Source organism: Chlamydotis macqueenii, chromosome 3, assembly GCF_036417535.1.
Source record: "Chlamydotis macqueenii isolate bChlMac1 chromosome 3, bChlMac1.mat, whole genome shotgun sequence".
Lineage (NCBI taxonomy): Eukaryota > Metazoa > Chordata > Aves > Otidiformes > Otididae > Chlamydotis > Chlamydotis macqueenii.
In genome coordinates this window covers 117,651,015-117,676,549 of record NC_141558.1, presented here as the reverse complement: position 1 = coordinate 117,676,549, position 25,535 = coordinate 117,651,015, and the positions used below count along the sequence as shown (strand labels likewise).

Sequence of the window (25,535 nt, the reverse complement as noted above, 5' to 3'; positions counted from 1 at the left end):
TGGACCCTCCTTGTACCGTAGCCACTGCCAGGAGAGCCGTGCAACATCATGATTGCTCTTCTCTTGGTACCCTTGCACTGAGTCACCCTTGCACTGGTGTTGGAGTCCCAAGCCCCTGATGTTACAGCCTTGCGTATTTCCCCTGACATGTTGCTGTTGGCCCCACAGAGACAGTTCACAACCTCTTCACGTGAAGCTGTTCTTTACAACAGACCAGTGTCCCAACTCTGCAAAAATAAGTAATAAAACCACATTTCCTCTTGAAACTGCCTTCAGCGCGCAGCTGGGATGTGACATGGATATTGCACCAGAGGGCTGTGTTTCTCTCCATACTTTCTTTTTAACAAAAGCTATAGTCTGCAGAGAACAGCATTACTGAGGGTTTGTCATGTCGAGATGCAAGGAGGGAGGTGTGTATGTGGCCTTGTTGTGGGAGGAGGAGTATCCTTGCACAAGAAGGAGGGCTTGTGACTTTGAACATGAGGTATCATCAATTTTCCTGCCCTAGTGCCTCAGTTTTAGCTAGAAGAACTACTCCAAAGCAGGGTGTTGCACATGATGGGGCTTGTAAGGTGGTGTCAGGCCAAAGAGAGTTAGCAAAGAGTATTTCACACATCAGGAGACAGGACACGAGTTGACTGTGTCAGTGTCTGCATGAATCCATGGTGAGAATAGGGTGGAGAAGAGTCTTTGTCTCTTGTGGCAGGCCCTGAGCTCAGCCTGCATCACCTGCCTTGGAGATACAGGCAATTCCGACAGCAGGAGCAGAGATTCATACAGCAGGAAGCAATTCAAGAAACAGCATGCCGCATAAAAGGTGACGGAGGATTCTGAGGAGTGATGGAAGTCCAAAAGAAAGGATGCTGCTGATTAAGCAGTACAAAGCCCAGGTGCTTTAGCTGATGTTTATTAGACCATCTCAAATCACCAAGGTAATGTGACCTGGCCTCCTGGAAGGTATCTTTGATGGTGTTTTTTCTTTGGAAAGTGGAGGAAAGAGGGAAATTTCAGACTTCTGGCCAGGATGTCAAGGCTGCAGAGGTAACCCTTCTGTTGTGGGTGAGCCCAAATTAGACCTGGCTTCAATTTGGAAGAGCAAAGATGTATGGCAAATCAAGCAGCATTGGGGGATGAGGGGAGGAGAAAATAGTGGGATTTGGCCAAAGCTTTCCAGAACTCCAAGGAAAGTTAAGTCAGGCAGGGGTGAAAGCTAGCAAGTGCTTATTGGACCTGCTGGCTGAGCTGCACTTCAACCCATAGCCTGGCCCTGCCCTGTGCTAGGAAGAGCAGGATGTGTTTGTAAGGCAGTTATGACAGTCTCCTCTCCCCCACCTCTCCACCTACTGTGTTAGTCAGGGGGGATCTTGGGGCCTTGCTGTCTGTCTCCACCCTCAAGGACCTGGGGAAGCACTGTCGAACTTAGGCTGTGGCCTGCCTTTCTTGGGGCTGCTTATTTCTTTTTGAAGAGCTTGCGGAAGGAGCTCCGGAAACCCCCTTTGGGCTCATGCCGCGGGTTGTGGTCGCTGAAGGATGTTTGCTCATTGTCATCCTTCTGGCAGAACCTGGTGTTGTCTTCTGCATGGAGCTCCTAAAAGGGAAAAGACAATTTAACAAGCAGTTGCAACCTCACATCCTTGTCCCCTTCTCTCTCTCTCTGTCTCTGTGCTAGGAAGGACCTGGTGAGTAAGGAGGTGCTGGGAAGGCTGGGAGACAAGAAGTCACTTGGGCCTTGGCAGAACGGGTACCTCTGCAGAGAGCTTGTTGCTGACTCTGAAGCTGAGGCAGTGGCAGAGGAGTGGAGGGATAAGCATTGTTAGAGAGAACCGGAGCCTTCCTTACTAAGCTTTTTGTTTAGGGGAAGCTTACTAGCCCCTTTTGCCAATGAGGGAGCAAGCCAGCATGGGGAGTTGAAGGAACTTCTCACCCTTTCCTTGCTCATGAGCTCTGTTTACCGTAGGGCAGAGAGGCTTCAGGCTTCTTGAGCTGATATGGTGTGAAAGATGCTTCTGTTGGCTCTGTGGCTGCCTGGCTTTATATTTGTGGGGCAGAAGGCTTCATTAGCACACATACCTTGCAGTAAATGTGCCACTAAAAGATCTCTCCCCCTCTCAGGAGAGTGCTGAGTCCCTTTTCTCCAGTTCTGCCCACCACTGCCACGGTGGTCTCCTTTGCTCTTTGGGGGAGAATATGTCCTGCAGTTCTGGACACATTTGCACCCTACTGTGGGCTGTAGCTCTGTGCAGGTGAGTGCCAAAGAGCTCACAGGCTCCTGTTTCTGGGTTGGGGGGCGCTATGTCACCATGGGTCTTCTCCCTCTGCCTCATCTTCCCTGCTCAGCTGTCCACCACCTCCTTCACTCACTTTTTTCTCTCCTTTCTTTCTAAGTTTCCTTGCTGCCTTTTCAGTTAGGCAATTGGAACCTTCCTGCCGTCATTGCCTGCATCTACAGCCTCATCTGCATCTTGCCACATTTTGACAGGAGGGTTTCTCCAGGCAGCACTGAGAGAACTAGCTGAGCACCTCACAGCACCCTTGACCTCTTCCAGTGGAAGTATGAAAGGCATCTTCCCCCGACTGTGACAGCTCAAAGCTGACTCTGAATGGGCACTGCAGACTACCGAATCATTGTTCCTGCAAGACCTGGTGTCCCTGAAGGGCTAGAGTGCTGCCTGCCATGTCAGTGGTTGTCTGAGGGAAAGGGTTGCTGGGTTCTGTCTATTTTTATACAAACTTTAGCTTGGATCTATGATCCATGCAACAAACACAGGTGAAACAAAACCCATGGACCAGATTGTTGCTGGTGTAAATGGGCTGAGTTTGGCCAAGACATGCTGGTTTACACTAGCTGAGGATCTGATACTAAATCCATTGGTTTTCTTCACCCAGCACACCTCATAGCAGGTGGAAAGGCACCTTTTTAGCTGGGTGCCACCCTATAGCACTCAGTTTGAACAGCTTTGTTCATACTTAGTGGCCCTGATCAGATATAACATATACTTGTGGGGGAAGCTCAGTGACAGCTAGAGAAATAGGAGTGGCTAGCTTGTCTCAAGGGTATTCTAGCTGTCACTCAGCCAGCTGTGTGCCTCAAGCCAATGCTTGGTCCCGGGGAAGGTGTGTGTGAAAAGGAGCTGTCTTGTCCCTCCCTTGGGCATGTACATGCAGATGAGGACTTTGAATGAGTGGACTTGGACGCTATTTTGGCATATTCTGCCCTAACTGTATCTCAGATCTTTCTCCTGCTGCTGCTGCTGCTTCTCCACCACCACGTGCCTTTTTTTTTCCTCCTCCTATTTAAGCCTCCTTACTTCCAAAAAGCTCTGTTTTTCACCCGCTCCTCTCTGTGGGGGGAAGTAGCTCCTTTGGGAGCTTCGAGATGAGGCTGAGATCATGTGCGGCTGGACATTCCTCTCCTGCTTCTGCTGCAGCCGGCTCCCACTGCTGCTCCGTGTGCTGTAGAGTCTCGTGCTCACGCCCTCAGCACTCCTTGGCAGCTCCTTCAGAGACCTGCTCAGCTGCTTGCCTTTGCTGTGGAACATCTCACGCTTGTAAGTACTGCTGCTTACAGGAGTGCAGCTCTTAGGCAATGGCTGTAAGGCATGATCTGTCCTCTCTGGTTCTGATGTGAAGTTAACAGGTCTAAGGAAGCAAATGTCTAAGCTGGACTCAGAAGAGGCCGGGGAGCAATTCTCAAAGAGAGCGAGGTTTTGAAACGCGTCATCTTCATAGGGGCCTGGCAGGGTGAAAACCTCCCCAGGGTAGTCAAACTCTTCGTAGCTTGGTGCAAAGTTCCTCGCATCCTGCAGCAGCTCCACAGAGGTCCTAATGGCTCTCTCGGTGTTTCCCACTGCATCAGCTGGTGGTGCTTCATACTCCATTTCAGGGATGGATTGTAAGGGGGCTGTCAGAGCCTTGAGTTCCTGCTCTGTGAGCTGAGAGGATGCAAGGATGTTCTCTGGCCTCTCATGTTTTCTACTTTCCATTTCCCAGTCAGGAGGCTTTACAGCCTGGATGTTCTCCATCACAGTTGCCTGGGGTTTCTTCATCTGGGGCATCAAGTGCCTTAAAAACAAGAAACAAAACAAAACAAAAAACAAGAAGGAAGTGGAATACTAAAGGATGACCAAGAGACAGTGTGACAAGCCCCTGTCCCCCTCACTCTCCCAGCCCCATTCTCTTGCTTTTAAGGCCAAAAGGTCTTTTCATATCTTGGAGAACAGTAACAGAGCCGCCACCAATAGAAATTGCCTGGTTTGGTTAGCAGGAGCAAATTTGCAGGGGTAGAACTGCTTATCCGGTAGCTTTGGCTGACTTTTGTACTCTACACCATGAAATGAATAGAAACTCAGCTGAGAAGCCGACTGCTCCATCTCTCTCTTGTTCATCTGCATTTTGGATTTTTACTTTCCTTCACTTTTTGTAATGTAGGGGCTGTGTCTTACTTCCCTGTGGTCTGATTCAGGTGGACAAGGTTCCTGTCTTGGGTAGGGTGACTCTGTCCCCAGAAGTGTGTCAGGAGTACTTGGAGGGCTCCTACCCTCCATGTATTCCAGGTAAGTCAGCAGAGGGTACTTCACTGGATGAGGTATTAGGTACAAGTTGTGCACCTCCATGGCCCTTAATAAACACTAGTTAGGAAAGTCCCAGTGCCATCTTCTGGGGACATAGTAAATGGAGTAGGGGAACAGAAACATTTTGATGTTCAAGATGTGCAGAGTTATGCATCTGGGGCAAGATAATCTCATGCGTCAGACCAGAGTGGGAGATTTGAGTTGAGCAGCAGCCCTGGTATGAACGTCAGGGTAAAGATGAGCTGACAGCATGCTCTCATGGCAGACAAGGCAAACCCTGACCTAAGCTGTATTAGGCGCTGCATGGCCAGCCAAGCCTGGGGAATTATTTTCCCACCTTCTGTTCAGTGCTGATGAGACCCCACTTGGACCTATGTTGGGTCCTCAATTCAGGATGAATATGAAGAAACTGGGGAGGTGCCAGCTGAGGCTACCAAGATGGTGTCCAGGAGCATCACGTCTGTGAGGAGAGGGAGACTGACTTGGGTACTCTGGTGAGAATGAGACTAGGGATTGATCTAATAACAATATCATTTGAGAGGGACTCAGAATGATGAAACCAAACTCTTCTTGTTAGTGTCAAATGACCTAAGGAAGCACAACAGCCACAAATTGCTGGTGTAAGAAAAAAGTAAGTCTAGTGTGCTTCTCAGATCATCATCTCACTTGGCACCTATCAGTAGGCTAGAAATGGCCAAAGATTGTCAGGTGCTACCAGTAGCCCTATCTTTCTTGAATTAGTCTTGTGTCTTTCTGAACTCATTTGTACTTGCGTTTTGTGATAGTGAGTCACATCATTCAATGATGTGCTGTGTGGGAAAGTACTTTTTTTGCTAGTCTGAGACCTCGGTCATGTTTCGTAGCTCTTGTAATGTTGACAGTGAGTAATGCGGAGTGTTACTATGCACACTGCTGCCAGGCCTCCACAAATACATGTTCTCCCTGGTACACTGTTAAGACTGCTAGGAAGACCATTGACAGCCCTGGGTAGAGCTCTGAAATGTTTCCTGCTTGTAAGCCACATGGTAGCAGATAGCAGGAAGGAGCCAGCCCTTCATCTCTCTGTGCATACACAGGGAGTAGTCTTGGAAATGACAGTCTGTAACTGCCTAGTCTTTGGCGTAGTATGGGTGAGGAGAGAGTTTTAAGCCTACTTTGAAAGCCTTCTACTAGGACAATAGGCTTACGGGGTTGTTGTGCCAGAGGAAGGTGCTGGTGGGAACGACTGTATTGTCTCTTCAGAGTGGATCCCACTGTCCCGGATAGATGTTGCACTGGGTGTTGGAGAAACGTCTTGGCTTGTACACTGGGAGGTGAGACCTTTGTACAGCTTCACCAAGGACGACCTGAGGGAGGAGAAATCCATCGTCGTGCTAAGAAATAAGGCAGGGAATGAGCACGAGCATGTAGAATCACAGAAAACAGGGCTGGGAGGGACCTTAATATTCCCATTCACCTCTTTCCACCCCAAGGAAGGACCTTTTACATCCCAAGTCTGTCCCAGTCAGCAGGGCATCCTGCAATCTGTCCTGTTCTTAATGCCTCTTCTGGTAGCAGTCCCTCCCCAGCAGTCTGCTCCAGCCCTTTACCACCCTCCATGTTTGGAAGCTTCCCTTGAAGTCTTGTCTTACTCCCCCAGTGAATCATTACAAGGAGCAAAAGCAATCAGATCTTGATTTTAGTAAAAAGTCTTGATTTCAAGGAACTCCTCTGAACCTCAACTTGAGAATCTACCTTCAACATGATTTCTATCACAGTTAATCTCAAACAAGTTATGGGAGGCTTTTGTTTCTCCCATCCCACTCCCCCAGTAAAATAAGATAACACTATTCTTTCCTAATCTTGCCGCCTATAAGGGCTTCAGGCATTCACCAGGGCCCCAAGCTGCCAAAGCAGCTAAGTCGCCATGTATTCTCCCGCTGGAGAGTGACTTTGCCATCAGCTTAAGGAATCCAATGTTCCCGTGAAACACATGGCTGCTATGTTTATGAGGATTAAACTGATTTTCCTTTCACTCTCAGTGTTAGACAGAGGCCCCATCCCAAATCTGACCTCAGTTTGGAGGACAAATGCCAATAGAGGACCTTCTTCAGCATTCATATGCAAAGGGCTTTGTTTTATTTCAACAGAGCAATGTGCCTGTTGATCTTGCCTGGACCTAAATCTCCTGTTTCCAGGCTTCCCTTTCCCTGGTGACGGAGAGAATGAGTTGATGTTGTGCTTACTTCTTCAGCTTTTTCCTCTTCTGTATAAGCAGGTCTTCATTGCATTGGAACAGGAGGCTATAGTGTGAGATGAAAACCCGGAGGCGCTGCACGCACACCAGCAGCAAGTAATAGTCAGGATGCTCTTGCTCCGTGAACTTCAGGACATTCTGGGGCACAGAGGAGAGCAGGCTGTTGGGAGGGTGTCCTAACCCTTTCTGGGGAGGAGTTGCTATTGGGACCATGAATTAGTGCTCTGGAGTGCCCATGGCATTGTCCTTTGGGAGCACGATGGGAGCTCTTCTAGGCACTAGTTTCTGAGGGACTTAGGCACGGCCTACATCCTACTACTCCAGTGCAAATACACAAGTAACCACTGTAAATATAATCATGGGATGTGTGGGTGGTGCACTGGTTGAGTTTAGCATTGGATAAATAAACTGATCTCTTCTTTTTATAGAGCTTTCTTTCTGTGTTGTTTGCCTTGTTTGAAATGTTTTAGTACAATTCAGATAACTCTCCTGTGAACCAGAACCCTCTTTATCAGCGAGCTCTATATAGGAAAGGTTGTTGGGCCTTAGGAGCCTCTAGCCCTCTCAGTCTCTCAGCTAACAGGCATGTGGACCACTCAGCAAAGAGGCCAGCTCTGTTACAGGAGTTAGGTCAGAGCTCACAGTAGGTGTGCCCCAGCTCTGGCCTCCTGTTCTCCTAGAGCAGCAGGCAGCAGAGCTTTCAGCTTCCCAGAGAACAAAAGTTGGTTCTGTCAGGCCAAATGGAGAAACTGGCAAATAGAAGCAAACTTCAGGTGAAAGTTATGAAAATTAAGCCATTCTCAGCTGGCTTTCCTTTTCAAAGTTGTTTGTTTGTTTTTTTTTTTCAGAGAGTCCACTGGGTTAGCTGGAAGCCCTGAATCTGTACAGACCTGAGTTAAAAGTAATGTGTTGTGATAAGAGTTAAACAAGACAGTTTCTATCCTGGGGTCATACCTGTAGATGAATAAGGTATTCAGGGATCCGCTGGACTATATGGAAGAACAGAATGTAGAGATCAGACTTGATTTCTTCTTCTACCTGAAATAGATAAAGCAACTTGAGAGTCTCTCCCACTCATAAAACATGTCTGCTTCCAAATGGTTCTGGGGTTTAATGAGTAGTTATACTGTAAGGAGTTATAACAGTTCACAGGAGTATGCCAATCAAGTGGCAGTTGTGCATGACAATACACCGGTCTTCACCTTACTTCTGGAGGGGGTATTTGCAACTCCTTCCACCAGCAATACTAGTCCTAAGGGTAAAATTCCTTGGGTTGGGGATTATTTATGAGGGATGCTCAGCCTAATTAAGTAGGGGTATATGTTTAAAGTGCACTAGTTGAGTTTCATTGAAACCCCAGGTAGACACTATTGTTCAGAATTAAGTTTTAGTTTAGACCCAAATTATAGAATCATAGAATCATAGAATGGTTAGGGTTGGAAGGGACCTTCAAAGGTCATCTAGCCCAACCCCCCTGCAAGGAGCAGGGACATCCCCAACTAGATCAGGTTGCTCAGAGCCTCATCCAGCCTGGCCTTGAACGTTTCCAGGGATGGGGCATCCACCACCTCTCTGGGCAACCTGTTCCAGTGTTCTACAACCCTCATTGTAAAAAAAATTTTCCTAATATCCAATCTAAATCTACCTCCCTCTATTTTAAAACCATCACCCCTCATCCTATCACAACAGGCCCTACTGAACAGTCTCTCCCCATCTTTTTTGTAGGCTCCCTTGAGGTACTGGAAGGCCACTATAAGGTCTCCCCAGAGCCTCCTCTTCTCCAGGCTGAACAGCCCCAACTCGCTCAGCCTTGACTTCTAAATTGAGATATATTGGAAGCACACTAGTGTGGTTTAGTTATTGCACTTTAAAACTACCTTTATATTTAACTTTCCTAGTTTAAAGTAAGAATCAAGGGTGTGAGGCCAAATACCTGCAGCTGAACAGTAGAGACTGTTTTCTCTCTAAAGCCCTTATAGCCTCACTCTTGGTCTCCCTGTTTGGATGAGTCTATTTATCAGGAGACACCATTCGCCTGGGAAGGTCTGGATAGGATGTGCATAGGCAAGCTTTCTGGGAGGTTTGATCTGAGACATTATTTCATGTCACTGCAAAAATACAGCTTTGGTTACACATAGTGATGAACACATTAAAGCTGCCTTTTGTAGGTGCATGTTAGCCATGGCAATGTTTTGGAAACTGGCATTTGGTAACAGAACAAGTGGATTGGCAAAAGGTTCTTATCATGGGCAGGCATACCAGGAAAAGGTCCAGGCATGCATGTTGCCATTACATGTCTATGAAACAGGCAGGAAGTTTACCTCCTTCAGGATCACCACGTGGATCAGAGAGATGCATTCTGGCAGGTCCCTCAGGTAAGCAACATAGTAGTCCAGAAAATTATTCTTACAAAAGGAAAAAAGAAAAGAACAAAGACATTTAAGAGAGCTTCTTGGTCACAGAGCCAGCCAGAACAAGAAACTGTTGATTACCTACTATCATTCCTGAGAGGTCATCAGTGCAGCAGAGCTGCTAACTGTGTGAAGCTTTCAGGGCTTGGGACTTCTCAAGAAAGGCTGTATTTAATAAAATGTGTTCAACTGTTGAGCACAGTATATAAAGCTTTATAGGAGATGGGAGGGGTAGAGAGGCTGAGGAAGAAGAACCTTTTCTTATTTAAGACTATTAAAATTTATAAAGCATCAGATGAGTTTTTACACATCCTTCCAGAAGAGGTCCAACTGCTTGCCAGGGACTGGGCAGACCTTCACCCTGAGAAGGAGGTGCTGTTTTACTTGGGGCTACAAACCGTAAAGGATAAGGGGCCTGCCCACCCACTTGTCATAACTCTGAGCAAAGTGTATTGGGGAAGGGAAGCAGAAGAAACATGCTCTTTTCACATTCTCACTGAGAGTACAGACATCCAAGCTGTCAAGACTCATGTGTGGCTCCTGCAACCAAGTCTAGGTCTCTTGCATTTATTACAGGGCTGTGCTCTGTGGCTGCATATCCCCAAGTGGGTCTGGCATGTGGGCTACCTTACCAGTCAAGTACTACAACAAAGGGGCTGCCATGCACTGGGACTCTGCTCAAAGAAGGTTGGCTGAAAGGCCTTACCCTAGCCACAGGTTCACAGCACAACCCCTCTGCTGTAAGGTATCTCAGCCCACCTGTGGGCCAACAGCACATCATGAATCATAACAGAAGAGTCTAGATGGGGCTGTAACATACCTCATCATTTGTCAACTTCAGGAAGATGTCTCCTAGGATCCCTTGTCGTGGCCAGCTCAGGACTCGCTCCTGTAGAGCATGAAGTAAATCAACATGCTGCTGGACCAGGTACCGCAAAGAGTTCGGGAAGAAACTGAAGAGAGACAGTATCAGACTGGTTACACAGAGCAGAAACTCTCTAAGAAACAGCTCTAAGCATGTACTGCTGAAGTGTGCATTCGTGGCTTGCTTTAAACACAGGTATTAGCTACTTTTATTTGAGTCCTGGCTGCACCAGGAGGCCCTGTTTTGGCTACTCTGTACATGCAGATACCCTCTCCAGTAGGCTATTATTACAGTGTTTTGAAGGTTTCTTAGGCTGCCTCTCCAGTGCCTTGTGTAGCTGAACAGAATTTGCAGAACTAAAAAGCCCAAGGCAATGCTGCTATGGCTAATGAAGCAGGACCCTATGGATAGTCCTGAGCCATCCCATAGAATGCTTGGAGGAGAGCTCCCCAGCTTTGTATGTTGTCTCGTTTGTCAGACCCTTTAACAAATGTGCTACTGCCTTTCTGTCATGTCATGCTGATTTAATCCAGAATCAGAATGAAGATGTCAAATATTGAAATATTTGGCCAGATGGAAAGATCTCAGGGAAAAAGTGTAAAAATAAAAACTCAGTTTGGACTATCATGCTTCAGTTTGAACTGTGTGTGTTATGTAACTGCTTAAATGTGTCCACATCAACCCATGTACCACATGTGCCTCAGTGGACTTCTGTCAAACAACTCCTTGGATATGGCTCCTAGGGACAGTGGAAAGAGCCAAAAAACAGAGAGCTATCTCCCCAAATGTGCTTAGGAGCTGAGAACTCCCAGGCCAAACCTGAGTCAATGGGGAGAGCTGTAAGAGCTATCTTACCCTGGGAACTAAGACAGCTGCCAAAGGGGATAGCATTTGGAAAAAGCTGAGTTTAACTGCTAAGCTGGGTCAGTCCCACTGGTCTTGTATCTGTGTGTAAATAAGTGTGTATGTCTGTATATATAATGATAGTTGATGGATGGCAGGCACTAGCCAGGGACTTATGCCCAAAGCAGCTTCTAGAGCTGCAGTTGCAGACTGGGGAAAGCAAGGCAGTGAATGCACAAAGCTTTGTTCCCACCCAGGCAGGAGGTATGCAAAAGAATAGGAGACTGGTGGGACTCAGAAGGAGATTGAAATGAAGTAGCAGTAAAACAGTTTGGGATACAAGGTGGATAAGATGCAAGGACAGGCAGGAAAGTCTTTAATCACTGCAAAAACCTCCCAATGCTTCCAATTTTCAACTGGAAATAAGCTCTAATTGTTCAAAGATCTCTATGTGGATGAAAGAAAGTGTGAGAGAGAAAGATGCAGAAACAATATTGATTGAAGAAAATTCCCCAAAAGAGAGAGTACACTAAATCAAATACCTTCGCTCTTTGGTGCTCCTTTTCACATCTGGCCCTTGCAACGTGGCCTTGATCTTCAGGATTAGGGAAAGGTTGATGACATATTTCCTTTCCGACTCCAGCAGCTCCAAAGCAATGTTCTGCCTTTTGGCTTCCAGAAGATAATGGTTAAATTTAAAAATAAGGAAATGCTGATCTCAAGGACAGCCTCCTGTCAGATCACCTTAAAGTGGTGATCTGACATTAAATCATGTCAGAAAGGAGAACTTGTCAAAAAGAGACATCAGTGTCTTGTCTTTGTGTGTCTACTTTTCCCCAAATACAAAATTCTATCCTGATGCTAGAGCATGCCCCAGACATGACTGGAGCCACAGTTTGCTAAGAAAGCTCCAAAGCAAATGTGTTTTCCCCTATGAATACCATTTTTTCCTAAGAATAACACAACAAGCAATCAAAGGCAAAACAATTCATACCAAGGATTCACATCCAGTTTTCTGCAGAATAATTTGTATTTTTCACCTGCTTAAGGAACTGTCACAATCCCAACAGTACTCTGAACCTGCCAGGTCTTGCGAAGGAGAATGGGTGTCCTGGGTGCAGAGCGATTCTGTCAGTGGCACAAACCAGCAAATACAAAGGCCAGAAGTCTTGGAGACTGAGGCCCCGAGACATTCCCCCCTAGCAGGAGAAACTGGCTTGTGTGTCTCCCTCTATAGAAGCTGATTACTGACCAGCTCACACCAGGTGTGAATGCAACTTTGAGACTCTCTAGCTGGAATTTTCCACTCTGTTCTTACCAGCCAAAGAGGGTTCACATATACTGTTGTCTGCTGAGCTGTATCTGCTTTGGCCCATGTCTTTCCCTCTCTCTGGTTGCTCTTTGGAAATGTATTCATCTCCCCAGTCCTTGATATCCTTGGCCTGTTTCCACACTGTTGATGGCAGATGCACTTTTGACTGCCCCTCCGTTGTCAAGGAATGCTTGATGCTGTTGTCTGTCTCTATGGTTGCTCCTGCAATAACAAACAGCTGTATGGATCTTGATTTCTTCAGTTGACAGGTTATGCTATAGCAGGCAGCTAACCTGCCTCATCATCCATTTTGAAGTACTGGAAGGAGAGTTTGAAGTATTGTTTGTGCTTCACAAGGGCTGTAGCCTTGTAGCATTAGTTTACAAACAGAAGTGCAGTTGGCAAGCGCTTTGTCAGAACAAGATTAGTGCTCTTCCAGCATTTACTTTCAGGCGAAATAAGGTCCAAAATTAGATACATGTTAGAAAAGAAAAAAACATATTCCAAGTCTGATTGCACTTCAGGGTTTTGGGCCACTTCAGGACTTGGTAATTTGACACTTATTGGCAAGTAGTATAGAAACAGAAAGTATTATTGTAATTTGCGTTTAAATGTCATTCTCAGTAGATGTAAACTATCATGGCTTTTAAAATTTTTGTTAGTGTGACGTGATTATACAGCAGCAGCAGGACTGCTAGTCTGAGGCTATTAAATCACAGAGAAGGTACGGGAGGGTGCAGGTGCATTAGAGCCACTGGGCTGGAATTGCTTTAATGCAAATACTTTGAATTTGGGTTGCAATGAATCATTTTCCTTAGCTTTTGTTCTTTTTTTTTTTTTTTTTTTTTAAGTGGATCAAGCAAAAGAGCCATTAAGAACAGTGAGTACTTCTAGTGGACAGTGCAAATATCTAATGGTTGTTCTCATGAATCCTTTTACTGGTCAGGATCCTTAGTGTCCCCTTACTATACCATTCCCTTACTTCTGACTAATTTTTATTTTTGTCAGAAAAACTCCTCTGTTATTATTCAGACATGTCTACAAGGAATCTGGAAGCTGATGGGTGAAAAAACAGCTCACCAGTTCTACTGGTATGTAGTCACTGCAAAGACCATCTCTTCCCAAGTGGCAAAATGGTGCTGTCATTATTCTTTGCCATATCAATTCTTCCTTTCTGCAAGGGCATTTAGAAACTGTGAAAGCAAGAGCAGAAAGGCTTTCCCTGCCAAATATCAATCCTTTGCATTCTCTTTCAGGTATTTGGCACTTCAGGAATGCAGGTTTGCTCTCATATCTCAACCGTAAGTAAGAAAATTGAGGTATATTCCTGTGAAATGCATTCACTGAAAGTGTTTCTTCAATGCAGTAAAGCAAGTACTTTAACTGAATCATTGTCCTACTGTTTTTCAACAGTTTGATATTTCCCTACCTGGACCTGCTACGACTTTCACACTTCCTTCTCCAATTGGCATGATCCTGGTGTCAGACACTGTTGAAGAACAAAGGGAAACTTTACAGAAGATAGCTGTAAAGCAGGCTTCCTCCTGCCAAGCCCAGTCAGTATAGTTAGAACCTCCAGTCTTTCATTTCTGCTACGGAAACACGACTGTTAGGTCCTCCACTAAGGAGAATCTTTACTGTTGTGGTCTTTGTTTCAGTAGCACTTGCAGACAGGCTAATGTGGAGGTCCCTGTTGTGCTTGGTGCTGTATGACTGCAGAGGAACATGAGCAGTCTTGGCTTTTCCTTGGCTCAGTAGGTATATGTTGGGTAGAAGGCACCCAGCTGGCAGAACAAGAGGATGGAGGCATGATACATAGACACAGCTGCCATTTTGGGTGGAAAGGATCTTACTGAAGAGTGGAGGGGTGAGATGACTGGAAAGAAAGGGGCAGTGGGAGAAGTGGGTGAGAGAGGTGTATGTGCAAGAAGGATGTAAGGGAGAGGGCTAACATACCACCTCAGAGTAGGGCAGAGGGAGGGCATGACCAGCCAGATTCTAAGCAGAACACGGTAGAAAACAGCACATGGTTTTCATCTAGTGTTTGCATTTGCTGACATTTTAAATGCATACTTTTTTTTAACGTCTGCCTATCTGAACAACAAAAGAGTGATAGACCAGTTTAGACCCCCAAAGTTGATTATTGAAAAAAAAGGCTCTGATCCATCACCTTTTCTTTATTTCCAGCCTTCACAAGTGTTTGGCAGCTGACAGTGTTTTCCTAGTCTAGGTGTAACCCTAACACCATGGGTTAGCAGATTCTACAGCTAACAAGGGGCAGTGATGCTCCTAGTAGTGTATATATGCAAGGAGCAGTGACACCAGTAGCCTAGTGTGTGTATGTACCAGCTCCTATGTCCCCTTGTCAAAACAGCCACTGGTATGGCCCCTTAATGACACCAGATGTTCTCTGTCAGCCCAACCCCTGTGATCCTCCGTTCTGTGCCCTGCTCACAGAAACAAATCCACAGGCTGTAGTGTTTTCATCAGGGGCTCCTACTTGGCTCTGTGTCCATGCCACTAGCATTACAGGGAAGAAAATCCAGCCTGATTCCCTCTCCTTGGAGGAGGCACGCAATGGCTTTTGGTACAGTATTCGGAAAGCAGCATCTCATGAATCCAGGCCAACGCCAAGGTGCTGAGACACTGTGCTGAGGTGCGTTCATAGACCCAGGAGCAGTGCTGCCAAGGGGAGCACCGCCGTTCTCTTTTTGTGCTGCTGGCACCTGAGGAAAACTTGATGTTCTCTTACCATAGTGATCTTTTTATGGATTTTTTTTTCCTGAGGAAGGCACTGCATTTGCCTACTCTATTTCCTACCTTTTTCATAAGTCACGTTGTGTAAAAGACTTGTAAAATCTTCATTGATCAGCACAGGTTCTGGGAGGTTAATAGATCGAAATGGGCTGCCCTGGAGAGGTGTAGGCACTGTCTGTGACCCATGATCATCCTTCTGTGCTCTTCTGTATAAATACAAAGAATGAGACAGTTGGAAAATGTGAATGCTACAGGTGAAGCTTCTACACTACAGCTGTGGCAGACACCAGTGTAAGTACAAGCACAGAATCAGAAGTAGGACAACTCCAGCAGAACCAGGAAAGGAGTTGGCTTTGATGGAGTTGGCTTTGATGTAGTTCATGAACAATGTTCTAGAAGTAACTTCCACTAGCTGTAGGAGAAGGTTATTTCAGATCTGTTCTCTTGCAGAGCATGTTTCATCTAATTAAATGGCTTAATTAGCTAAGGACCTAGCCTAGATTTGCAAAGTGTTTGCATCAAGGCAGCTGTACATCCATCATCAAAACTCTGTTTTCAGAAGGAGGTTAATCAGAGCCAAGGTGGATGAGCCGTCTGCTTCATCATAGCAACGGTGTGGCCCAGCAGTGTGCAAACATGCTCCTGCATCACCCTGCTCAGAGAAGGAAAGTATGATGACAGGAATGCAGAGCATAACTGCGCCATCAGGAGCCCACTGACTCCTGCATGCTTGGAAACTGCAGTACTATTTTCTGGATGGGGATGGCTCCTGACTTTCAACAATATTCCTGCCCCAACGTGTCTCTAGCAGGTCTGTGTGTTTCACCAGGCCATGGTTTCCCTGAAAGCTGCTGGAGCTATTTTACTGTTGGAATCCCAGTGAGGTGCTGATGTTTTTCTGCTGTGTTTGCTATTTGGGTAAGTGTCTAAAAGCCTGGGGTGAACTGAAGACTAGAGCTTCCAGTAATGAGGGTTGATACATATGTCCAGCCAGGAAAAGATTAAGAAATTAAGCGATAAGGAAATGCACAAAACAGACATCACTGCTAATTAGCCCTTCTGAAGCCCTGGAGTTCAGGCCCTTACTTAGCTTTCACTTTCCGTGATTCCCGCCGCTTCTCTTGCTGCAGCTGCTCAATTTTCTGTTGCATTTCCTCCTGCTTGGCACTGATTTCTTCAATCATTGACTTTGCATCACTGAGCTCCTCCTGAGAAACAGGCAAAAGCACAACAGTCCCAGGGTGCCCATCAGCCTTATATAGCACAGCTTTGAATGCTGGCTGGTGTGCACTAGAGATGCTTTAGGGCACTGCGGAGAGTGGCTCTGTGATTAGACACTCTTCCCTTACAAGTCCAGTGTGTGTAATACATGCTATGCACAGCATGGCAATCATTAATTCAACTACAGGCAACTCACCCAAGCCAGCATGATGTCAGGTGGTTAAAGGACTAGTGGGAGATGGAGACATAGGGCTTCATCTACCACCAGCTGAAAACACCAAGAGGACTCCTGCCTTTAATGGCATTTGGAGGTGGGCCTGAGGAAGCATGTTTCCTTATGCAGTTCTCCAGCATGTGTATTCACATTTTGTACTTAGTTCAGATCCCAGTGTGATCATTCGCATGTATAAGCTTTTGCCAGTCAGGCCTTGGAGTTGCCTTTTTAGCCTGGTTTCCTAAGGAAATGAGGCCCTCTGTAACCTCCCTGTCAGCACGTCCTCTCTAAGGTAGTTTCAACCAAGCCTTACTTGGATGTAGAGCTTCTGATGCATGAAGTTCCTGCAAGTTTCACTAATGTGAGCAGCAAGATCAAGGAGAGAGACTCAAGAGTTTCTTGTAAATAGAAGGAGAGGGATTTTTCCCTAAGCAAGGAGGTGGCTTCACTGGGACCTCAACGTTTGGACAGTCAACATGGGCATGAGGCAGAGGGAGAGCAGCCTTTGCCCCTCCTGTTACTTGCATAATTCCTCGTACTTGGATTTTGAAACCCCTTTTTTTCCCCCATAACAATGCCCTGGATAACACTGCCTCTGGTTGCTTTGAGACCTCTGCCATGTGCCCTTACACTTCTTGTTGTCTCCCTTGCTGATCTGGGACCATGGGGCTCCTTTTGCCTGGTTGCTATCTGTTTCTCCCTGTCACAGGGTCAGTAAGGGGCTTTTCCAGTAAGCAGCCCTCTTTAACTTCACAAAGTATTATTGATTCAGCAAAACCCTATGGGTAAAATTTACCATAAAAACAATAAAACAGTTCCTCTGCCTGCCTCCTCACAGGCAGTTGTCCAGTTTCTGCGTGGAGACGCTGGCTGGTTTGAAGTGTACATCAAGCTTTCTTGCTAGGCTCTCTTTCCAGTCTTTTGTCTTTATCCTCTTGGGCTGGATGAAACCAGGCAGCACTTCCTCCCAGCCGTGTGGGAATGCAACTTCAAAAGGCTTTAGGGTTTTGTGTTAGATCCCTGCTCCCTAGTAGTTTTCATTCCTACAGGAAATGCAGGAGACCTGACCCAGGGAGAGGTATGGCCCAGTGGCCCAGTGGCAGCCTGTGAACAGGCCATATGCCTATCGCATGTGCAGCTCAGAGCAAGGGTTTCTTGTGCCAGGGTAGCTTGCAGCACTGCCTCGTGGCCCATTGAGAAGGCTAAACAGGCCAGGGCATGGGTTACGTTTGGGTTAGAGTAGTTGGGGGAGACACAAAGCCAAAGGAAGTGCATGAGATACATCTGAAACAATTGCCAGCTCATTTTCTTTGCAAGCAGGATTGATGGAGGCAGGGGAATGCCGTGCTATGCCACCCAAGCTAATGTGGCAGGTATGCATCCCCCCAGCAGGTCACACTCCTACCTTGAACGTGTTGAGGGAATTCTTCATCTCAGCAACTTTCTCTTCCATGGCACAGCGGCAGCTCTTGACCTTCTCCTCGAGGGCGTACTCGCCATGCTGGATTCGCGATAGCTCCTGCATTGCTTCTGTGAAACCCGCCTTCAACTCGGAGGCTAATGCCTGCAACTAGAGGAACCACAAACACCATGGGTTCAGTCATTCCTCCCAGGTCAGGTGGCTGCGTCCCTGAGGGTCACCCATGGTTCAGAGTGGCATGAAAGCTGGATGTAACCCATCCTGTAAGGTGCTGTCCTCTTTCTGTTCCTCCTGTCATGGCTGGGAGACATGGGGGGGAGGTTTGGCCCCTGCTGCAGCCTCAGTACCGGGTAGGAGGTGTTTGCCTTGGGCAGTAAATGTGCCCCTTTTTAGACTCAGAGTTTTTCCAGGCTCCCTAGCTGTTAGCAGACTGCCAGTCTGTAGAAAGAGAAGACAGCCTGAAATATGTCAAGAAGGTTCACAATAACAGGAGCCAGATTATCAATCCCCAAAGCAGCTGAGTAATCAAGAACATGTCTGTTTCTGAGCAAGTCCTCCTCCCCCACACGTTCGTGAGGCTGGTGCTCTCCCCAGATAGGTCTAACACCTCCTTGCTCTCCAAGCGCTGTGGAGAAGCTCTGTTCTTGGTCAGTGGGCTCTTTCCAAGGAATGAGGCAGCTCTTTAACTTGTGATGGGAAGGGAGCGGGAGGATTTTCCCTGGCATACAGTGACACTGTGCCCACTCTCCGTGTTTTCTGTCCCTAGAGGCCCTAGTGCTGCTGGAAGAGCTCACAACCTAAGCTGGAGGCAGCCGGTTGATAGCCAGGTGACGAAGGAGACAGACCAGGATGAGCCAGGCTGGCATAGCGAGCAGACAAGGCAAGTGTGGAGGTGGGCAGTGAGGGGAGGCGGGCGGCTTGCAGAGGGCTAGGTGGGGACACCCTCTTTGGGGGCAGCTCGGGCCGGCAACCCTGAACTCTGCCCACAGAGCTGTGAGCAAGGCGCTTGTTCTGCCGGCACAAAGCCACCAGTGAGGTCGCAGCCCAAGGCGCTTTGGTACCAGTGTTTTTTACCTTTACAACAGAAATTCGGCCTAACATCTGGTTATAAACTGAGTCCAAAACTGGAGCACTGATGGTAAGAGGACAGCCACCCCGGGGAACTCAGGCGCTTGAGTCCTGTAAATGGAGCAGAGATGGCTTCCGATACCTTGGGGCAATGGCATGCACCATCCTCCTCTGATCACGACTGACAGCAGTCAGAGGACTTCTGCCTGACATCCCCACTCCTGCCCCAGTGCTTACCCACACAGTCCCCAGTCTGGTCTGGCTGGACACACATACCCGGAGCTGCCTGGATAAGAGGAGTGGGACTGACAGGAGCCGGGACAGGGCAGGAGGCAGAGGACATCTTCCCTCCTCAGGCAGACTCCCCAGGCCGGCTGAAGCTCCAGATCCCTTGGTTCAAACCCTTCACCCACCCTTCCTGGCCACAGTGGACAGCTTCCTGTGATGCTCCTGTGACCTGTGAGCATAGTCTGGAGGATTAGAAGAGCTGCCTGGGGCCATGGCTGCTAGGGGAGCCGATGACCATACTGCTTCTGATGTCTCAGCCTAAGGGGGTGAGCCAGATGTCTTAGCATCATCAGACATCCTAATATAAATGCCTAGAGAAGGGGGGGGGGGGAGGATAATAAAGTGCTGCAACTGTGCAAAATGTTAATATTCCCATCCTTACTCACAGGTGCTTACCACACTTGCACGCTGAGCTGACATTGCCAAGGCAGAGTCTCCCTGCTAGCCTGCATCAGGGCTAGGCGTTGCACGCTTTCCTCCAAGTGAAAAGGGGTGACTCGTCAGATCCATCCCTTCCAACTGAAATATGCTATCCTATGCTATCTTATGCTATCCATTTTAGAGATCTGCTTCAGGATGGAGATGTCACAGCTTCAAGTATTGTTAGCTAGCGGTGGAGAAGTTCAGAAGCTGGCCCTGGAGATAACTATGTCTGGGGAGAATAAGCCCAAAATGAAATGTTTCTGCCCACAAGCCTGGCCATATCCTCCTCTGCTCTGTGAAAGCAGAGTTCAGGCAGCCAAAAGAAAGATTTGGACTAGAGGCTGGACTGCATCTGCATCTACGAGCAGACACTTGTTATTTTGAGGTTCACTGTTGGCCAGTCTCTGCTTTTGCAGTCACAATGCGAGCTTGGTTTCTTTGTGTATCCTTCCCAGTGCTCCAGACCCCAGCCGAGGTCCGTCCTGCCAGATACATCCTTCCCCGACCCCATGCAGCTTGCAGTGGCTATTTCAGACACTGAAATGCATCTTTTACACTCGTATTTCCCTTTGTTGCCACTTGATGGATGAAAGCAGCCAGCAATACCAATCAGCCATATCTGCCAGGGCTTGTATGGCTGGACATGAAGTGCTGAAACCCCGAGAACTCCCTCCTCTGCTGCCCTCAGTCTCACAGCATAGAAAAGAAACACAAACAGCCTTGTGGTATTGGGTGCAAGTTTGATCCAAAATTGAGTGGAGTGGTACAGGAACAACATGATATCTTTTAACTCCTCTTTTAACTCCTGCCAAGCGCAGTGCTGTGGATTTTAGTTTGAGCTCATTTCTATTGATGAGCTGTAGAAAACCATCCTTTAAATCCCATGAGCTGTTACAACAAATGGCAGCTGTTGAAGCATCATCTTATGCTTATGTCCAAGTGATTATGCCTACAGGACCAGGGAGACATTTCACAGGTTTGTGAACAGCTGGAATCTCAACCCAATTCAGTGTTTCTAAAGTTTCGAAAGTGTCATACATATCAAAAAAGACAGATTTTTATACTACCACAGAAACTTGGCAATAGTTTAACTGTAATATGGTGCCCTGGCTCACCTATTCATGGGAATAAAAACAGGTGAAGAGGAACACACCCTAACAACTTAAGTTGAACTACCTAATACATAGGGGATAGACATGGTCACAGGGAGTCTTAGAACCTTTCCAAGAACTGTTCAAAAAAAGCATTTAGGCATCTAAAAAATTTAGTATGAAATACATATTTCAGCCCCCACCTGCCTTTGGAGTGTGGCCCTCAAACCTGACAAAGCAATGCAGTGAGGGATCCAGTGCAGATCTGTAGCAGATTATATCTTTCTTGGGTGACTCCCATTTTACCTGCTGCCATGATGTTTTTCAGCTCCGTATGGAAAAACAATGCAAGTATATTCTCTAGCAAGACCAAGTAACTGCGCTGTGCTCTGTAGGTAGCTGCCCATGGGAAATTAAGGATTCTCCTTCTTTGCATGACTGAGATTAATAGGACACTGAAAAGCAGTCACTTGTGACTCTCGCTTGTCCTCCAGCCCAACAGGAATATGAACTCTCTGCCAAAGTCCATCTGGATAGAGGAGCAAGCATTTCCCAGAGCTTTCCAGGAGACTTGGACCCCTGCTGGGGAAGCCACCCCCAGCCCCAGTCAATCAACACATCTTTGCTTCTGGGACAGTTCATCAGGTTTAGTGAAAGCTCATCAGAACTCAGCCATTAAATATCCCTCTGGCCCAGTGAATTGACATTCTCTAATTCGTGCTAATGATGCCAGCTAGTTAATTAGCTAAGCTCACAAGTCACCTGTCTAAACACAACTGGTTGTGAGCAGAGAAATTTTACTGAAGTGTCCTTTAAGATGAGGCCCAAGATGTGATATGTATGATATTTATTCATGCAGTGTGCACATTTTAGTTGCCATGTTCCTTCTAAGTGCCTACATTTTTCCTTCCACTTAATTTAACTTTTAAACTACTATTTATCTATCAGTATCTCTTTAAACTCTTGGAGTTATTTAGGGCATTTTTCTCATCTTTACCTGAGAAATCTGTGTTGCAGGGGTACTCACAGGCATACTTTCAGTCTCTCCTGTGGGAATAAAGAACTTCAGTCAATTAAAATGACTTATTATGGTTGCTATAAATAACTGGAACAGAGGGCTTGAAGTCCCTCTTGAGGTACAAATCAGTTTTAAAGGGCTCAAGTCTCATTTTAGGAGGTGTGAACACCATGTCATTTGTAAAATAAACTGCAATTATAAAACAGGAATGGCTCACCTAAATCAGATGTTAAATTCACCTCATTTGCTATCTTGTGTCTGTCCAAAGCTGATCGATGCAAAGAGGTGAGAAACCTTGTATGTGCAATTAGGACTAAATTGCTCCCTGTGAAGTTCAGTTCTGCGTACCAGCCTTAACTAACAGATTTTTTACCCCAAAGCATTACTGATCCATCTCTCTTCTGAAATGGTGAATTTTGTCCTATACTGTATTCGTAGATATTTCTATTATTTCCACAAAATGCTGATCTGATCTGTATATTTTAAGCCGTAAGTTATGTTTTGTCACAATATATTCCAAGCAGTAATTATGTCTTTTGTACCACCACAGAAATACATCTTTTAACCAGTTTTAAATTCCTAGGGTTTTGTGGCATTTTGATCCCACCTGATCTTGTACAATGGAGTTAGCTTTAACATAAGTCTGAAACAGACTTAGCTCATGGAAGAGCTTATATCTATTTTGCAGAAGTGTTTTGGATACTGCAGAGATATTATCTTTAGACATTAATGGGTCCTTGATTGAAATGAAAAAATCTGTATTTATTATTTCCTCTTCTAACATTGTATTTTCTGTGCATAAACCTTAAATTATTCAACATAAATTATCACTGGTTGTGCCACCATTGCACTTTGAGGGAATTGCAGTCCAATGGCTATCAGTTCCCATGTTATTCCCTACATCAGGCTCCCTGGCCTTCACTCCCAGAAAACACCGTGCCACCCAGTGGCTCCCCTTGGCAATGTCACTTCATGAGTTTTCTCTTGCCTCCAAATATTTGCTTCACCCTCTGCTCTCAGTCACAAACACGACCAGTGACCCCCATGCTCAATTCTAGAGGCAGTCAAGCTCCCTCTTTCCATGCTGGCTGCAGATGCTCAGTGCCTTACCCATCTGGGCCTGTAAGACCACAGAAATTCCATCCTGCAGAAGCTTGAAAAGGGTGCAGGGGGTACTCTATGCAGTCAGCAAGTGCATAAAGTGGAAAGCTGAAGCCTGGAAGTCAGAGCTTTACAAGGCACAGCTACGCTCTTATTTCTTTACCCCTGAGGGAAAATATGGGTTACCACCAAGGGCACCTATGAATTGGCCCTGTTCTGGTCTCTAGGATTTGTCCTGATTCAGAGGAACATGAGCAAATTCCCCAGCAACTTGCAGAAGTGAGAGGCAGAGGAGGAGATGCTGTGTGCTCCCTCTGCCCATGTGCCACTTTCTCCCTCTGCTGGCTGGTCTGGCAGCTGGTGAGGTTGGGTAGCAGGGTCAGACACTGACCCTCTGGGGAATATCCTCTGAGGTTCCTCCCGGGGAAAACAAGGGGCAGCAGGCTGATTGGGAGAAGTAACCATGACACCAAACTGCCAGCTCTTAGGAGTCAAAACTCATCAGCCAGCCTGCACTAAGTCCCAAGTTTCATCTTTTAAATGACAGATTGTTTTCATTTTCAGCTTTGGCCCTTCTGGGTCTTTTTGTTTGGATTATCTCTGCAACCCCATGAGCTAGAAACCAACGTTTAGCCTGAAGTGAATGATGAAGCTTTTTTATGATGTCTAGATTGAGACTTGAGAAGGTAGCCGGTGTGTGCTGCAATCCTCCTGAATCAAGAACTGAGGTACATCTCTGTTCTGATGTAAATATTACTGCTGGACTCTTACTGTGGGATGGTAATGACTGACCTGAAAAGAGCAACAGGACATGTTTCTTAATTAATAGCACAATACAAACTACAGAGGACAGGGAGATGGTGTTTTTGCAAAGTGGTGGAGTATTGAATGCTGAGCTTTGTGAAGGGCTAGAGGTGTCAGGCAGAAGTGCAGCACAGCAAGGAAGAGCGGTGGTCTCTCCTCACATATTCTTTGGGTGTTTTTCAATCTGATGTATAACACAGAGGGCTCAACTCAGGCCCTGCAGAAGTCTGTAGGAATCTTTCATTTGGGTTTGGATATGGATCAGTCTGTAATGTTCTTGGACATGCTCAAAGGGAGGAACTGCTCCGGAGCAAGAACAGAAAAAGGGAGAGGATCCCCGCTACTGTGATTTTTACCTCTCACCTTTGCCATGAGCATGAGCAGAAGCACTCTCTGCATGTACCCAGTCAAAACCCAGATAATTTCTATAAAGTTGCTGCCAAGAGCTGGCACAGAGGAGGCTCATCACAGTTGCACTGTCGGAAGCAAGGAGCTTTGTGGTTATCTCCCAGTTTCTGCAGTGAACATCTGCATCCCGTTGGGGCATACCAATTAATTGGAAAAAAATCTCTGAGTTAATTTCCTTTTCAGCCTGCTGTAGTGCAGGGTTCTAGATGCACAGACCTAATTTAGTCAAATTAAAATAATAATAATAGAGAAATTAACTCTTCCATTACCTATGCCATGAATTAATGTTGGCACCACCAAGCATCTCTTAAGAGGGAAAGAGATGGTCCAGGCTCTCTCCTCAGCTGGTAGTTATGGACACTCCTAAAGCTGCTCCCCTTGTTCCTCATACTTTCAAAAGTTCCTCAGTATATGGACACAGTCATCTCTGAAGTGGCAAGGCAAAGCACAGTGCTTTAGGGGGGTTGGCGTGGTAAGCAAGTACCACCAGCCTCCTGTGCAAGAAGAATATCTAAAGCCTCTAAAACCCTGCACCTGAAACTCCTCAGCTTTGAAGACTTTCTAGCAGTGCTGCTGACTGTAGTAGGACTGGTTGCAAGCAAGCAGTGTGGCCTGGCTACATCTTGTGCTCGCAAGATCGAGACTGGTGCAGAAGTCTGGGTTGTGGCAGTGACATGAACAAGAACCCCTTGCATCAAAGCATGTAGGGCAGAGAAGCAGATCCTCATCACAGTGCCCTCATGTAAGATGTAGCTTTTGACAGTTAGAAGTCTCTGTATGTCCCAAGGCAGAGGTGGATCTGAGGCAAGAGAGGGAAATTACTTCCCCTATTGGACATTACATATGCCACAGGATTATTTTTGAGAGGGGAAAGGGAGATGTTTCTAAAATAAGAGATAAAAACTTCAAACTCCAGATATTTCTATGAAACTAAAAGAAGGGAACATTTGCCCACAGCTGCAGTGGCTAAGAGGTGCTTTCAGGAGACTGGCTGGCAGCTGCCAATAGACAGGTTATATAAGAGCAGGTTTCTTCCTCACTGTCTTTCATACTATCAAGAAGTGAAATAAGAGGATGCTTTACCTTCTTGTTTGTTTGAGTCCATGGCTGCTATAGGGTGTGCGTCCTTGCAGGGACTCCTGTCCTCACTCTGGAGGGTTCTGGCTGGTCACTGGGAACACCCCATGGCTTAGAGCTGCCCACATGTGAGCCATGTGATGGGTCAGCTGGTCTGAACCCTGAGTGCAGAAAGATGCAGAAAGGGTTTATTGAGCAGAGATGCTCAAAATTCAGAAAACAGAGGGAGGAGGAGGAACTTGAGAGGGAATGGGACATCCTAAAGGTTTGTTTGGGTTCACAAGCAGAGTGGGCACCAGTACAAACACCTCCCTCCCAGCCCAAGGCTATTCTTACATGGATGGGTGATTAAGAGGTACTATGTAATCCCACAGTGACTATTTGCTCAACAAGATGCTTCTTGTTTG

General features: G+C 46.5%; 1 protein-coding gene across 1 annotated transcript; it reads right to left on the bottom strand.

Annotated features, from left to right (window-relative positions):
* Nucleotides 1-1,450: 1,450 nt before the first annotated feature.
* On the bottom strand, nt 1,451-25,156 carry ARHGEF33 (Rho guanine nucleotide exchange factor 33). Its single transcript, XM_086743650.1, has 15 exons — nt 25,135-25,156; nt 21,718-21,767; nt 17,836-18,000; nt 16,082-16,203; nt 15,059-15,201; nt 13,668-13,727; nt 12,245-12,460; nt 11,469-11,598; nt 10,039-10,171; nt 9,129-9,212; nt 7,762-7,845; nt 6,797-6,945; nt 5,759-5,944; nt 3,309-4,062; nt 1,451-1,588 (listed from the first exon to the last, which is right to left on the bottom strand). Exons 1-15 carry the CDS (start codon nt 25,154-25,156, stop codon nt 1,451-1,453), a joined length of 2,436 nt encoding a protein of 811 aa, XP_086599776.1.
* Nucleotides 25,157-25,535: the final 379 nt, after the last annotated feature.